The sequence below is a fragment of the Thermobia domestica genome, chromosome 8 (assembly GCF_964235325.1).
Source record: "Thermobia domestica chromosome 8, izTheDome1.hap1.1, whole genome shotgun sequence".
Classification (NCBI taxonomy): Eukaryota; Metazoa; Arthropoda; class Insecta; order Zygentoma; family Lepismatidae; genus Thermobia; species Thermobia domestica.
Window position 1 is genome coordinate 90,442,766 of NC_137461.1, and position 16,645 is coordinate 90,459,410.

A 16,645-nucleotide genomic window follows, 5' to 3' on the forward strand; every position below is an offset into this window, starting at 1 on the left:
ATAATAATAATAATAATAATAATAATTTCCTAACCCTAGAGGGTGTTAGTAGCTGCAGCGATTAAGTGCCGATGGTAGATGATGGATTTTCAATTTGACGTCCTACATTTATGCTTTTTATTCTAAAAGAGACTGATAATTAATGAAAATGAATGCTTATGGCAGAGGTGGACTGGAATAAGAATATAACACCTGATGTTGTTCACTACATTTTACCCGGAAGTTTTCTTGGGGTTCTTCCGTTTCCTCCAACATTCTTTGATTCATCAATTTCTTTCATAATAATTCACTTTAATTAAACATCTGTCTTCTTAAGCCTGCAAAGCATACGTAAAACTGGAAGAGTTTATTTTTTTATTTTGTTTTCTTTTTTTATTACTATTTATTAATATGACTGCGGGTTTTGGTGCTTTAGAGAAAATGTTCTTCCATCTGTGTTAAGGATGAGAGTTTAATGAAGAAAAATATTTTGAAAGTAATATTCGGTGCAAAAATAGATTTTACAGACGAGTTAATGGAAAATTACACAATACTAACACACTCACTCTATGACGTATGAAACTCGAAGATTCAATGCTACATTCACAAAAGCTCTTCATTGACTTCAGTCTCTAGTGGTATAAAGTAAGGCAGCGACTGAGTTCTTATCTTTTATCTTCACAGTGTTAACAATGAAGTTAGCAAAAATTTTAACGTTTTTTTATAAAATCAGCTATCTCAATAGACAGAACGGAAGAATGGGTATGTTGTGTCTTTATTGAAATGTATCAGATTTCTTTTCATAAGTCTTAGAAATTGAATTTACTTTTTTCTTTATTTAGAGAGAAGGAGCTGAATGCGGAGGAATTAAAACGAGAAGAATCTCTATTTTTGGCGCAGCAAACAGAATTAGAAAAAATAGTAGAGCAACGACGACTGGCTGAAGAGAGGCGGAAAAATAATGAATTACGGTAAATCGTGAATTTATTATAGATATAGCATTTAGTAGATCGTCGTGAAGATCAGTGTGTTGTTTTGTATAAACTGTCAGGTATGGGTAGGCCCGTGGATATGAATAATCAGAGGATAAAGCAAATTTCTAGTGTTGAAATGTTTCTAATTAGAGTTTTCTTTCGTGTTGTTTTGACATGAAACAAAAAGTTTTAAACTAAACGTGGATCTTAACAAAGTTAGAAGATAGCTTGCTTCTTTATATATATATATATATATATATATATATATATATATATATATATATATATAATGTAAAGAGAGTTAACCAAGTGTATCAGGAATTATAATTGTTTTCAGTATTTTAACTAGGTTATATCCAACCAAGTATCTTGTTAGTAAAACAGTTGAATGCGTGAACTGTTGACAAGTATCTCGTAACCCGTTGAGTCAGTGTAAGTATTAGGTGTTGCAGTTTCTGTTTCGTGGAATATACTTTTATTGTACAACATTAAAGTATTTCATTGATATTTTGACTATATTAATTCAAAAATTTTAATGCAGATGTAATAAATACTGTGTACATGCTTTCCTCAAGTAACAGAGTTAAAGGAAGTAAAAACGCCAGAAATAAACACATTTCGAAAACTTGGCTTATATCAGAATTGTCTTCCGCATTTCATGTTGCATATAAGAGCAGATAGATATGCTATTAAGTAACGATTCTACCAACGCTTCTTACTGAACCGTTTCGGTTTAATCGTAGTCACAGCTAATGCATTGTCTCTTCAGCCCTTCATAAATATTTTTCGTCGACCTTGCGTTCACAGGTATATAGACTATACAGTCTAAATAGCTTTGAGAAAGGCACAGTATTAATAAATTGACCCCTGCAGCCTTGAACGTTTGACCTTGATATTTGAAATTAATTTGAGGAAAGAGTTACCGATAATTAAAAATAAAGAAAAGATATAAACATACACATCAAAAAGTTAAAAATACACTGGATGAAAAATAAAGTATGCCAAGAATAATGTAAGAATTAAAAATAAACTAACAACATGTAAAATATAAACAAAACAAAACCACGAAAATAACAATGATGAGATTGACTTGATATATAGGTATTGCATTCCTACGCAATGAACACTGGTAATCAATTATCTGAGATCATGATAATGGTTTCATCAAAGTCAAAAATACAAACCTTCCCCGGACTGATCTCTCTCTCTGCGTACAATTTCATAAAACCAGTTCAGTCATTTTAGTGTGATTAACAGAAAGTTAAACTTGTTTTTTATTTATATGAATATGTTGAGAGACAAGAAGGCAAGAAAAATCTCTTTAGTAAATGTGAATGCATAACTGTATTAAGAATACATGTCATGTTAAGTTATATTCAAATATTGAAAATGGCTTACTGTTTGATCGGAATAATTCCCGTTTTGTTGCAATGTTAGTTCGATTACTGCTTTTTAAACACTTTCAGCTTTTTCAGTGATCCTTATGATGTGTTGGTCAATAAATTATTGTGATATCTTGAAATTTTAGTTCGAAAGTAAGACCACGACATTTTGAAGTGCTTATTGGCTTGGTAGTCGTATATTTTAGGGGACAAGGTCAGTTTACTTCAAATAAATAAATAAATTTAGACTAGTATTTTTAGAAGCTAATACATTTTGTATTCTTTATTAGGCTGTTTTTGACTCGACAATACAATATAAAATTACGACAGAAGTTAGAAGAAGTAAAGAAGGAGTTGAAAGAAGATCAAGAGATGATTGAGCGGTTATTGAAACAGGAAGAGGAGAGTCAGCGGCAAATGAAAGTAAAGAAAGAGGAAACAAAGAGGGAGATGTTACAAATGAGGTCATTTCTTCAGAAGCAACTGGAGCAGGAGAGAGAAAGAGAAAAGGAAATGGAATTTCTCTTCCAGTAAGTAATTTCAACAGTGTTATTTCTTCTTTCTCAAATGTGACGTTTAGCTCATTTGAATGTTTTGACAAAGTCTTTTATACCAGTAAACCGTTCCCCAATTTGTTATGTCTTTGGTAATGCAATTAATGCTGCAACTAGGAATATGCAAAATTTTGGTAGCCAAACCTGTCAGTTTCCTAGTTTAAGAGATAAAAACATCATCTTGGACACAAAAAGGACACACAAAATTATTAATAATATTTTTATATTAGTAAGAGACAACTCAAAAAGTCTTGCTATATTAACTTGGGAGTAAAATATGCACATTGCTACTTAACATTTCAATAATCTCTTTAAGTCATTACCCACATTGCTGCTAAATGTTGCTTACAATATCACACAAATGTATTTTACGATTCTGATGCTTTTTTGTAATTCAGATGTAAGACTATTGGTTTCTTGGGCGTAGAAGAGGCTTCACGAAAGGGAATACTACTTGGGGTTAGATTATACGCTAATTCTAATCTTGGAGCTAATTCTAATCGCTCGAAATTTCTAATGGGATCTTGAGAACTTCTCCCACATTTATGTTTTTTTTTTTCCACAATAATAATGCGTTGTTCGTCCTTGTGGTGATCCACAACTACTAACCGCTGTGTATGTACATGGTAGCTGAAAGGGGATCGCGGTGGCTCAGTGGTAGAGCGTTCGCCCCTGGTGCATGGGATCTCTGGTTTGATCCCAGCTCGCTCCAGCTGAACTTTGTGGTGGACAAGCATTGAGTGCGTGGGTTTTCTCGCGGTTCTCTTGTTTCCTCCCACTTTCTTCATTCTACCATTTCATTCATTCCTCATCATCAGCGTCTTTAGCCTAGCTGGCATAAACGTGAGACGTAAAACTGAAAAATTTCATTGCATTTCGATTCATGATAGCTAAAGTTTACAGCACCGCCTTAAAAAAAAATCTTACGCTCACATTAAGTATGAGAAAATTAGGATAGATCTGTCCATTACTATGTTAGCCCAGTACTTTTCACTGATGCTATACATGAAAATTTATAAATAAAATATTAATTAGTGTAGAAATTCAGAATTTCTAGGTTCGTTCTACAGTTTCGAAAGTCTTAGTTGCATCTTTTGTGTTATACAAATTATAGCCAATAATTCTGATACAAAAGTTTATTGATAAGTTCTGATACTTAAATGAAATCTTTTGAGTTTTACGTCCCACGATTATGCCAGGTTGGCTAAAGAAGACGGTGATGATGGGAAATGAATGAAATGGTGGAATGAAGAAAGTGGGAGGAAACGGAAAAACTCCAGGAAACCGACACACACGGTGTTTGTCCACCGAAAGTTGGCTTGGCGCGAGCTGAGATCGAGCCAAAGACCACTTGCAGCAGAGGTAAACACTACCACTGAGCCACTGCGGCCCCTAAGAAAATGTTATGTGCATGTACTAATTGTGCTCAATATACCACACACAAAGCAAATACTTCTTATTAATAATATCCACCTTGTGCGCTACATAGGAATGCAAATATGTCTAATTATCAGTGGAAACATACAATATTGCAGAGATGTTCACCCTCGCGAGGGTGGCCCTCTCGAGGGCATCCTCACCCTCAAGTTCCCTCGCCCACAGTGACGCGACGGCGAGGACAAGTTTTGGCCGCGAGGGCGAGGGTGCGCGAGGGCGAGTACAAGCTTCGATGGCGAGGGTGAGGGTGCGCGAGGGCGAGGACAAGTTTCGGCAGCAAGGGTGAGGGTGCGCGAGGGCGAGGACAAGTTTCGGCAGCGAGGGTAAGGATGTGCGAGGGCGAGGACAAGCTTCGACGAAGAGGGCGAGGGTGAACGAGGGTGAGGGCCAAGTGTTACTGCGGGAGCGAGGGTGCACGATGACTAGAGACAACTTCCTTCAGGAGAACGAGGGCACGCGAGGGAGGAGGACAAGCTTCCTTAAAAGCAACTGTTTTGGAGTTTGCTGTTTGACCTCTTTTGGAGAGAGGCAAAATTTAAAATATCTGCCATGTCCCCTAGATGAAAAGTTAGTGTCATAGCAAGGTTATACATTAATCGTATTTTTCCTTTCAATTAATTGCAGTAGACAATTTCTCGTGTGTACGTACATAATTATTAAAAATAATAATGCAAATAAGAATAATATTTGATTTTTCCCATGAAAGTTTCCGGGTAGAAATAGCGCTACATTAAGAAGTAAGTGTGCCTCATTGTTGCCCTCCCTGTGTTGGAGACGTTTTAGATAAGAAGTGTCTACTACACTGTCATGTTTAAGGAGTGTTGGTAGACAGACAGACAGTCACTCACGTCATTCAGCAGTAAATGACAAGAGCGCTGATATCTGAACAAACACAATCAATGAGAGAACCATCAGAATGCAGTAGATCAGATGGAGAAAGACTTGATGGAATGGCTTTGGTTCATAGATGGCCATTTTGCTCTGGACTCTCTCGGACTCGGGCTCATTTTTTTCAACTGGGCTCTCGCTCATTTATTCCTTTGGGAATCGTGCTCGGGCTCACTTCCCTCAGTTGGACTCGCGCTGAATTATTTCATTGGCGCTCGGGGTAGCGCTTAATTATTGAACCCGAGAACAGTTGAGCGCGAATGCCGAGCTAGCGAGCGTTGGGCTCGTGAGTTTGGATGCCCATGAAATGGGCTGATTAATAGCATACATCCTCCTCCAATGTCCACAACTGATGAAGTTGTTACAATTAATCGGAATTTTTAACTTTTCATAGTTTTGTGACAGCCCAAACTATTATCTGAATCGATATTTGTTAAAATAATGTCAGTCGCTATTGTATCAATTTTCATTGTTTCCGCTTTTATAATCTACGTGGGTAGAGCTATCATTTAGTTACAAAATAAATAATATGTTTTTTCTTGTCCTTAAATAGAAATATCTGACACGTTAATACTGAAATTTTGTTAAAAGAGCTGCTTTAACAAAATAAATTTAATAAGTTCCACAAGACATAAGTTGTTTATGCAGCCGAAATTTGCAACTGTTGACTGATTGCCGTTTAGCGTTCTCTTTCGTCGGCGAGGCTATATGAGAAGTGGACCTTAGGTTTAACGCGGAATTCGATTCACGTCGTTCAATGTTCTCCCGGAATTGTCCCAGGACCCCATGCACCAAAGGTTCGCGTGCAAGCCAGTGAGATAGGGTTTGTATGTTGTGTTGTTCAATGATTTATATTAGGAATAAAATACGTTACAGGATGATATACTGATTATAAATATTATAGTGCAAGTATTGAACGATTGTGTGGTAAAAGGAGAAATATAAATTTGGACAAATTAAAAAAAAAAGCCTGAAAAAAACTGTAGGATATATGAAACATATAAAACTTAGGGAAAAGCCACTTCAGCAAAACGAGCAGGATTTTGTTGGGGGTAAACAGTTTAATCATATTATTATTAATTTCGCACAAATGTGCCACACATCATAGCATGGGCGGCGATTAGGGGAACAAAGGGGGATAGTTACCCCCCACTCTTTTGAAATGACCCATTAATGTCGCTATATAGTTTCATTTGGAAATATAAAGTTTTTGTATGTATTAAGGTTCATAGAATGAAAATGAGTGTTCTGAAGTATTTTATTTGTTTGCTGACGGAGTTTCAAAATTAAGCTCTTTAGATCTTTCCCTTTGAATTTGTTCAAATTCCTCAGTTACGCTACATACATCAGGGATGGCCAACGTGTTGACTGTCAAATTCTGACAGATAGTCCGCGGCAATCACTCTACCGCCACTCATCAAATCTTGATTTCACCCTCACACTCATGAGAGCCGCCCTTGTGTGGCTGAATACTTATGCTTGCATCGTAGTTCAAGGAACATTTTGAAGTAAAGGCATTGGTTACTGTTGATAAATGATGTAAACGTCACTATCGACCGAGATCTCCATTGTAACAGTTGTTCCATTTTAGGTGTTCCACAGTAAGGTATACGATGATATGTTTAGTTTCCTTTCTTTAGGACGTATGTTAAGAAAGGGCGGATCCAGGACGGACTTCTGGTGGGGGTGTTGGGTTGTAATACTGCTACTTAGAGCTACTTTTAAGAGCTCCAAACTCTGGGATGCGTTTTATTTGTATATATAAAATAAAGAAGTTTCCTCTTCTGGGGGGGAGCGTCGCCCCCCTGGATCCGCCACTGACGATAAGGAAATAATTCAACAAATAGGTTGAATAATTGATGCTCTGATCCTCACGAAGGAGACCCTCTCGAGGCCTCCTCACCCTCAATTACCCTCGCCCTCAATGATATGAGGGCGAGGGTGCGCGAGGGCGAGGAAAAGTTTTGAGCACGAAGGCGAGGGCAAGCGAGGATAATGGACAACTCCTATGGCGAGGGCGAGGGTGCGCGAGGGCGAGGACAAGCTTCGATGGCGAGGATGAGGGTGCGCGAGGGCGAGGACAAGCTTCGATGGCGAGGATGAGGTGCGCGAGGGCAAAGAAAAGCTTCGACGAAAAGGGTGAGGGTGTGCGAGGGCGAGGAGAAGCTTCGACAGCGAGGGTGAGGGTGCGCAAGGGCGAGGACAAGCTTCGATGGCGAGGGTGAGGGTGTGCGAGGGCGAGGACAAGCTTCGATGGCGAGGGTGAGGGTGCGCGAGGGCGAGGACAAGTTTTGGCCGCGAGGGCGAGGGTGCGCGAGGGCGAGGACAAGCTTCGACGGCGAGGGCGAGGACAAGTTTCGACAGCGAGGGTGAGGGCGCGCGAGGGCGATGGACAATTCCATTCGCGAGGGCGAGGGTGAACGAGGGCGAGGGCCAACTGCTACTGCGAGGGGGAGGGGGAGTGAGGTCAAAGTAAAATGAACATCTATGCAATATTGTATAAAAAGTTCTTCGGTGCTCGCTCAAGAAATATAAAAGCAATCTTAAGAGATCTCTTAATCAATCAGACTTGGTTTCCAATTTGGACACATAGGGTTAAGTTATGGCCTATTAACTGACCATTCGTCCTATGGAGTGAACTTGAACATGTTTCCGAATCCACATCTGAGTTTGCTTATACACAAACAACATCCTGTTGACATGCGATATTAACACTTAATTATTTATGAAAGTTAGTGTCAAAAATAATATTGTCAGATTTTTTTTTCAAGTTCATATTTTATTAACTACGTATATTTTTCGTGTGAGTTATACAAAAATATGTAATACCAAATTGCATTAGAAATAATAGTCACCATTTAGATCCAGTATTAGTACTAGTATATAATGAATTAGTTTCTGAAAATATTTTGTCAGCTGAATGTTTGTTTCTTAATTCTAAAGTGTGATAACTGTTAATAGAAAAATATGCAGTTGTTCTGTATAGAACTTTTTATTTTCCTCTCAGGGAAGAGGCTGAGCGTGTATGGAAACAGCAGGAAGAGAAACGGAAAAAGGAACGTGAAATGAGGGAGAAACTAATGCAAGAAGTGTTAGTCACAGTACAACAGCAGGTTAGTATCATTATTATTTTATTTTGATAATACATACTTGCATCAAAAAATGAAAATATTCTTCCGACTGTATTTTTTCAAATAGGAAAGCAAAGTTTCATTAAAGAAAAGAAGCAGTGTTGATTTATGTAATAACCGTGTTTTCTAAATATTTAAATAAAAGCTGTCGTTCTTATGAATATTTAATGTGGGTCGCTAATGGCGCAGTGGCAAAGGGCTCACCATTGTTGTTACTTTGAGTTTGTGGGTAGAGTTCTACCGTTTCCTTTCACTTTCTCATTTCTACATTTTTTCATTCTCAGTTACGTATAGTTATCATCTGTTACCTCTACCCTAACCATGAAACTAATTTCGTATAATTACATGAATTTTTAACTTCTATTGCAGTGATTCTAACGTAAGTGTTTGTCTGGAGTGGTGGTAAAAGACTAGCAAAGATGAGGAAGGCTTACTAAAAGATTGTGTCAAATAGGTTAAAAGAAAATAATACGAATTTTCTAATGACGCAGGCGAATTTGCTTCAGTTATTTTATATTTAGAAAATTGCTCATATACGTGAAAATTATTAAAAAAAAAAAAAAAAAAAAAAAAAAAAAAAAAAAAAAAAAAAAAAAAAAAAAGTGAGATTAGGCCTGCAAACAACAAAAGTAGCTACTTAAATTTGGTCATAACTTCGCTCCATATAATTCCCTTATGCAGTGCTATACGGCTTTCAGCGCTTTTACGAAAAATCCTTACGTTCTTTAAACAACTCTCCTTCAGCTTAAGTTTCATCTTCGAGAAGAGGAAGAAGTGTCCAAGGTTGCTATTTTTGGTGAGTGAAGAAATGTGATCATAATATTGCGGTCGAACACGCTGTTAGTGAATGCACTGTTACGATAGAGTGTGACATTGTCCTCACACGACAATTCAAGGCTTCACGAAAATGGTCTCCGGGTCATAACCGTAGACCGAATTTTTGCCCACAAAGTGAACATTCCAAGAGTTGCTGATGAAGATGCAGGCAAAGTTCGATACGGTGCGTCTTCTGTTCGGAGGTCAGAATTCTGGGTACAAACTTCGCAACAAAGCGCCGCATATTCATGCTAATACGGCAACTGGTAAAATCTGGCGTATGATTCGAAAAGCGAATTTGATACTGTTTGTTTATATTATTTTAAAATGGAATTTTAAATTGGAAATATTCCGTACATATTGTTAAAAAAAGCTAGTGTAGCATAACTTAGAATGCTAATAAAATGACGTCACTCGGCTTACTAATTCAGAAAGATAACACTGGCTTACAGTGGTTTTGGTGCCGGGTGTTTCTTAGCTGATTTGAAGTAGAATTGGGACGCTGAATCCAAATATGGCGTTAGTTTTCCCCTAACAGCTTTAGTTTTTGAGATATAGGAATTGCAAGACTGACCTGCTACAACGTTGAAAATTGCATAGGTGCTGTTTTACTGTAAGTGAAAAGAAAACTATGACATTTAAATCTGTTATTTGGAACACTTTGAAAATAATGAAAACCATATAAACACAAACATCAAGTACATAATAACTCTGTAACTACATTTTATAATAGTTTTTATGAATAAAAAATCAAATAATTTGTTCAAAACGATCTATTCAACACTTCGGAAGCTTCGTTTTCGTGACATCCTTGAATGTTTCTTTGCACAGTCTCTTTTTAGGTTCCAGCAGTAATCTGCCATCATATGGGCATCCCATCTTCCTTGGTAGCGGTCCTCCATTGTTTTAATACCTTGGTGAAATCTTTCACCTTGTTCTTCACTCAGACTGCCTACGTTGTCTGGGAAACGGTCCAAATGGCTGTGCAGGTAATGAATTTTGATACTCATATTACATCCAAGTTTTTGGAATGCATTAAGCATCTGGTTCACTAGCTCAACATAGTTATCAGCTTTATTATTGCCAAGGAAATTCTTGATAACTTCTACAAATGAGGTCCAAGCTTTACGTTCAGTCTCATTCATGGACTCCACGAAAGCCGGATCTTTCATGAGTTGTCTTATTTGGGGACCATCAAATATTCCAGCTTTTAATTTTTCTGTGCTGATCTGAGGTAGCTTGTTTCCCATGTAAGCAAAGCACGGCCCGTCCTTATTTAGCGCCTTTACAAACTGCTTCATCAAACCGAGCTTGAGATGTAGAGGTGGCAAAATGATTTTGTCACACTCAACAATAGGCATGTTAATAATATTTTTCTTACCAACAACCATGTCGTCTCTCTGCGGCCACTCTTTTTTTGACCAATGGTTTGCTTTGTCTCTGCTATCCCACAGACATAGAAAACAAGGATATTTTGTGTAGCCACTTTGCTGTCCAAGAAGAAAGTTCACCATCTTTAAATCCACACAAATCACCCACTGATGGTCCTGATATTTAATTTTTTCCATAACCAAAGCAATTGCTTCATATTCTTCTTTCAGTCGTGTTGAATGAGCGATTGGAATTGAGCCATATTTATTGCCATTGTGTAGAAGGACGCATTTTAAACTTCGCTTGGAGCTATCAATAAACAGGCGCCAATCATCTGGATTGTATTCTGGAAGACCCATGTGTTCTAGGAGACCTCTAACATCGTGACAGAATACGAGATTTGTGTCTTCAGTGAAAAATGGTAAAAACTCCTTTTCCCTTGTTCGGTAGAATGTGATTTTAGTTCCTTGTTCTAGTACGTTTTTCTCCTTCAATCTGGAAGCAAGTAATTCAGACGATTCTTTTGAAAGATTAAGGTCCCTAACTAGATCATTTAGCTCATCTTGATTAAACTGTTGAGGAATTGTTGACATTCCCTCATAATCACTGTCACTTCCATCATCCATGTCACAAGAATGTTCACTACGTTCGTTTTCAGTCTCACAAAGCTCTGGCAAGTGGTGAAACGTTGGGATTGGTATTTCATCGGAATGAACAACTGGACGTCTTGCTGAAGGCAGATCAGGATATGTCCACTTGTTCCGGTTATTTCTATTCATACCCGTAACATTTACCAGGCAGAAATAACAGTCATCAACATGGTTTGTGGGTTCCCTCCAAACCATTGGAACACCAAACTTAAGACTTTTTCTTTTTCCAGTTGTCCACTGTCGCAAGTGTTCAGTACACATTTTACACACAATATGTGGAGCCCACGTTTTATCTTGGTCCCCTAGGCGTACACCAAAATATGCATGATATGCTTTTTTTTACAAAGTCACTGATATGTTTTCTATTGTCTTTAAATGTGTACTCACCACATATGTAGCAAAACACATCAGGATGGTTAACACAACTTCTTCGACTTGAACTCATTTTATGTTCAGGCCACTAACACGGATATTAAATATAAAGCCTTAGTATACGCGATACAAGTTATGATTTCAGAACAAAACTCACATGTTCCAACATGTCACTCCACCTGCAAGACAACAACTACGATCCACTAGCCAAGTAGAATACCAATGCAATCTAGTGGACGTTCCTGGAACTACTATATGACTAGTTTCCGTTTAGTACCGACAGATAGCAGCACTAATGAGAAAAGAGCGCCGTTCTTCCAAATAGAAATCTCTATAGAGCACAGTAGGATTTATTTGAGTTGCAGAGTTTATAAGATCATATTCAAACTTGTTATTACGAGAATATTTGTATTTCTTTTGCTTATTTTGTATACTATTGCAAGAAGCATGCAGAAATAGTGGTTACATCATTTATAATTTACATAGGGGAGAGTCGGGTAATATCGTCATAGATAGCTTTGTTACAATTATTTGGTAAGTGTTTGGCGGAATATAAATTGGTAATACATTTCTGAAATCTTTATTCCTTGCTGAACAATTACATTATTCCACGAACTTACAATATAGAATAATTGAGTAATAATGTACATTTTTCTGAAACATTAAATTTGCACTACATGAAACATTGGAGGCCTATATCGGACACCATGACACACTCACATTTTCATGAGAACTTCACCTTACTTACATGTTTTACCTTACTTACACACATCACACTTGTAAAATAAAGATTCTCCTCCAAGATCGGCAACAATTTTCGTGGGCTCATCGATAGCAAAAGTTGCACTGAATCCAGTCTTCCTGGAAATTTTCTCCACAGACCAAACATACAGTATTTTCTTCATTTTTAGGATTTAAAAACAATGATTTATTTGCCGATGAAAAAGATTCACCATTTTCCATATCTGGTTTTCGTTTTAAGTCTGCTTTTCTCGCCAAGGTTATACCACTTTTAGCTGTTGTAGCCATGCGTCTCCTTCTTTCTTATAGTGTGTTTTTATAAGGACTTGAAGTGAGATGTTTTCCACGTCGTTTCCTCACGTTCAATATTTCTTTTTTGTCACCTGGAAGTGGAGATATTTCTTCCAGACAAGATCTAGAGATTTGACGAGATGTACTAGGCCCTGAGACATCTACATCGGCCTGTGTTGCTTCAGTATGATGATGTCTTGGCGGTGTGCTGGCGGATTGGAATTGGCGTAGATGATCATTTTCTGCTTCTGTCATATCACGATCAAAATCTAAGTCCACTTTTGACGACATCTGTGACTAACTTCATATTCTATTTCGTCCATTTTCCTCTTGGTTTCTCCATGTTTAGTTGAAAAATAAAAAAAATACCATAAGCATTGGCGCCCAAATTCTCTCATCGGTGTGTCCGGTACTGGACGCCAATGCCTTGTCCGATACTACCCGACTGACATAGGCCAAGAAAATATCTTGCCAAGTCAAATGAAGTAAAATTACACGAACATTACTTCATGTACATATTCGCAAGATGACATCACCTTGTTAAAATATGTCTATGCGATTATCTACTTACCCAGCTGTACGCTACAGTTTCACAAATTTAATTTCGGCACCGGGAAATCACAACGAAAACACATACGATGTTGCTGCTTCCAAACAACGCACTCAACTTATCCACAATGGCGTCAAATACTTTGTCTCGTTTGAGGCTACGAACACGCCATAGTCACTGTTGACAATTATAGCCCAATTATCAGAAACGAATATCGTCCGATACTAGCCGACGTCCGATACTATACGACTCTCCCCTATTTATTTTGGATTGTAATATTTCTTCCACATACATTGTAACGTAAATAACACTACTGGTATAGTAGCCTGTATCTACCAAAGTAGAGCTGATAGAAAAAAACTGCTTACATTATTGTATTCAGCGCCCCACACATAGTTAAAATCAGCTCTAAAATTTTAGGCACCAAGAAAAAATTTTTTTTCTGTAGGCCTGTGTAATGTGTCTGCAGTTGCAAGTGCATTCTCGTGCTATTCTCTCTTTGTTATGTTCGTAAACTGTTCTTGTAACTTATTGTCACTACTTGCTACTGCTAAGCGAAACTTGTCAAGTAGTAAAACGATACTTTTTGACCTAACTTTCTCTTTTTCTTTCTTGTTGATTCTTTGTTAGGAGGATGAGTAGAAATGAAAGATACCACAATTCATGCAATGAAATTTCTAGTTTTACATCCCGCCATTATGCCCTTTAGGCAAAAGGGAAACCAATGATTATTGTAAGTAAATGAATATGGAATAGTACAATTAGAATGTAGGAGGAAACGAGAGTGGCTCGAGAAAACCCATGGACACAATGTTGTCAACTACAAACTCACATGCCCAAGAATAAACCACAGTTTAAAAAGGTTTTCAGAGCACAGTCAAGATTGCAATAAATATTACACATAGGGTACTGTAAGTTCGCCACCCAACACTAGACCAATGATGAGGCATTATTTACAAAAGAGTGCGGCAGGCTGGAAACCTACATTGCAATTAAAATATTTTGTAGTTGTTTGCTGAAAGTTGAACATCCCTTCTCAACACAGAATCTATTTATGAGATGTGAGATATAAACATACACCCCCAATAGTATTAAACCTGGAACTATAGGCGCAAAAAGCATTCAACGTTAATCACAGCTAGTGGAGAATCCTAACTATACAAATAAAGCAAAACCGATTAAGTAATTGTAATATTTCAAGTGTGCAAATATTCGTTTAGATCATTCTACAAATAGGACTGTAGAGAAAGCATTAAATTAACTGTGAAGTATTGGCTGTATTATCATGTACTAAACTAGATATTATATAAGTTAGTGTAGTATTCGCTTTCGCTTGAACTCTGAGCGTAGACGGACCCAAACCTCTGGATTAAGAGGAACGAAACCTCTATAGATAAGCCATTCCAGGAAATAAATACATCTGTCTCAAATTGCAGGGCTCAGAGTGAGTCACTTTTTTTTTTAACTAAAAGTTACTTTTTGGGGAGGTAAAGTGACTTTTTCATGTGATTTATGTTTTCCATTGGCAGTTTTCTAAGAAAAATATTATAAAAATAAATGGAAAAAGGCAGAAACTTGTTACTCATTACTCTTCTGAAAACTTCAGTACTTGCTGCCACATGTGAAACAGTCAGCTTTATTCTCACTTCAGCTTTTATTCTTTCTGAAGCACAGTAGATGATTGGTGGATGCTTAAGCTCTCAAGGTGAGATTGAGAACCCTTCTGTGTCTATTCTTTCTTCTATCATAATGGTCTTTTAGTTTTCTCTCGTAATAGTTAACGCTCCGCTCAACGTTGTGTGTGTGTGTTTCATCATGTTCGTCTTGTGTTATGCTTCTTGTATGTTCTTCTTAAGAGCAGGTGACAAATTTGAATATTTCATGGCTTTGAGAATTCTCAATGCTAAGTTAAATATAATGTCTGGGATGAAGAAATTCGAAAATAGGCCAGAACTGGTTCTACTTGCTCAGAAGCTTCTTACATCTGCTAAGTCTGGTTACCGTAACTACAAAGCATACTTAGAAAACCTAAGAAAGAAGGAAGCTCAAAAAGAAGAAAAGATGAAACAAAATAACAAACAAAGAGAGAGGTGATGGAAAAATTCACAAAGGGAAAAAGGGGTATGATGAGATTTTGGTCACTTTTTCGTGTGCTTTTGGTGACTTTTCAACTATTTACAAGAGACCAGATCACTATGAGCCCTGAAATTGATAATATCCTATAGAGGGGCCATTGGCCAGTCCGTGTGGTTCGGATCCTACGTCAAGCTATAGATTAGGGTGACCGGATGCCCCTTTTTTCTGAAAGTCATACGGCATCCCGAGAAAAACGCAAACAGGATGCAAAATGTCCCGTTTTTGACTCGTAATTACATAGTATACGTACTAGTCATTTCTTGTATGAATTTCAACAGTATTTTCAAGAAAATACCAATTCTTCTAAAAGAAATCCAGTGTTCAAAAAGTATGAATTAATAAAAACAATAAATTCTGGTTCCTGTTAAATATTATAGATAATATGGAAATTAAAATATGAGTAAGTTTTAAATAAAAACTGGTTATTTCTAAAAGCTAGAGACTGCCCACATTGACTTACTTAGGTGGACTTCCAAATTATGTAAGTTTCCCGAATAAACGTTTTTATTTATGCATTTATTTATTTTCTAAATCTGGTCAACCTACTGTAGATCCTTATCTCATATAACCTCGGTGCTGATAAGGACGCTAAACTTTAATTCAATCAGCCAATTTTCTTTTAACAAAAAATATTAATCTTCAACTCTACTTAAGCCCCATATTAATTTATTCGTAGACTTCCCGATAACTGCTTGCTTTTATCGTTATACGAGATAATTTAGGAATATTTACTCGTACATTAATTCGTGGACTCACATAATGGTAAATTGTTAGTCCTTAATATGCATCCTATCAGTTCATTTTCTAATATATTTTCTTCGTATTTCTTCATTTCCCTTCTGGTGAGGCATCTGCGAAAGGGCTTACCACATAGTTTTTCTTTGTGTTTTGGATACGTTATTTGTTTTCCGTGCCCGTTTCAGATAAGTAATATATATATATATATATATATATATATATATATATATATATATATCGTTTATTTACAGCTGCAAGAGAAGCTGTTGAGGAACCATATAGAACAGGAGGAACTCCTAAATACTCGAGAAGCTTTGCTGAACAGGCTAGAAGAAGCAAATCAAGAATTGAAGGAAGAGAAAATTGCTGAGGAAAGGAGTAATCAAGACTGGAAAGTTGAAATTGATAAGCAGGTAAGTGAATATATTGGAGTTACACAAGTAAATTATGTAACCTTTACCCAATAAAATATTCAGAATTTGTTAGAAATATTATATAAGGTCTTCATTTCGTATTTTCATTTAAACTGGGACTTAGTGGAAATTTTGACTAAAAATATAGAGGAAAGGGGGGCAAAGTGGATATATGAGGCAAAGCGAATAACTCAATTTACAGTCAACTGAAAACAGAGGGCA

The 16,645-nt window shown here is 37.0% G+C and overlaps 1 protein-coding gene across 5 annotated transcripts in view; it reads left to right on the top strand.

The window, feature by feature from the left end:
• Nucleotides 1-16,645, top strand: part of LOC145693070 (trichoplein keratin filament-binding protein-like) — a 61,729-nt gene that overhangs the window by 28,249 nt on the left and 16,835 nt on the right. For all 5 annotated transcript variants that reach the window (XM_081768744.1, XM_081768745.1, XM_081768743.1 and 2 more), the window contains exons 5-8: nt 822-950; nt 2,626-2,865; nt 8,222-8,327; nt 16,262-16,423. In XM_081768744.1, the coding sequence (XP_081624870.1) occupies nt 822-950; nt 2,626-2,865; nt 8,222-8,327; nt 16,262-16,423 (637 nt within the window). The remainder of the gene's footprint in view (nt 1-821; nt 951-2,625; nt 2,866-8,221; nt 8,328-16,261; nt 16,424-16,645) is intronic.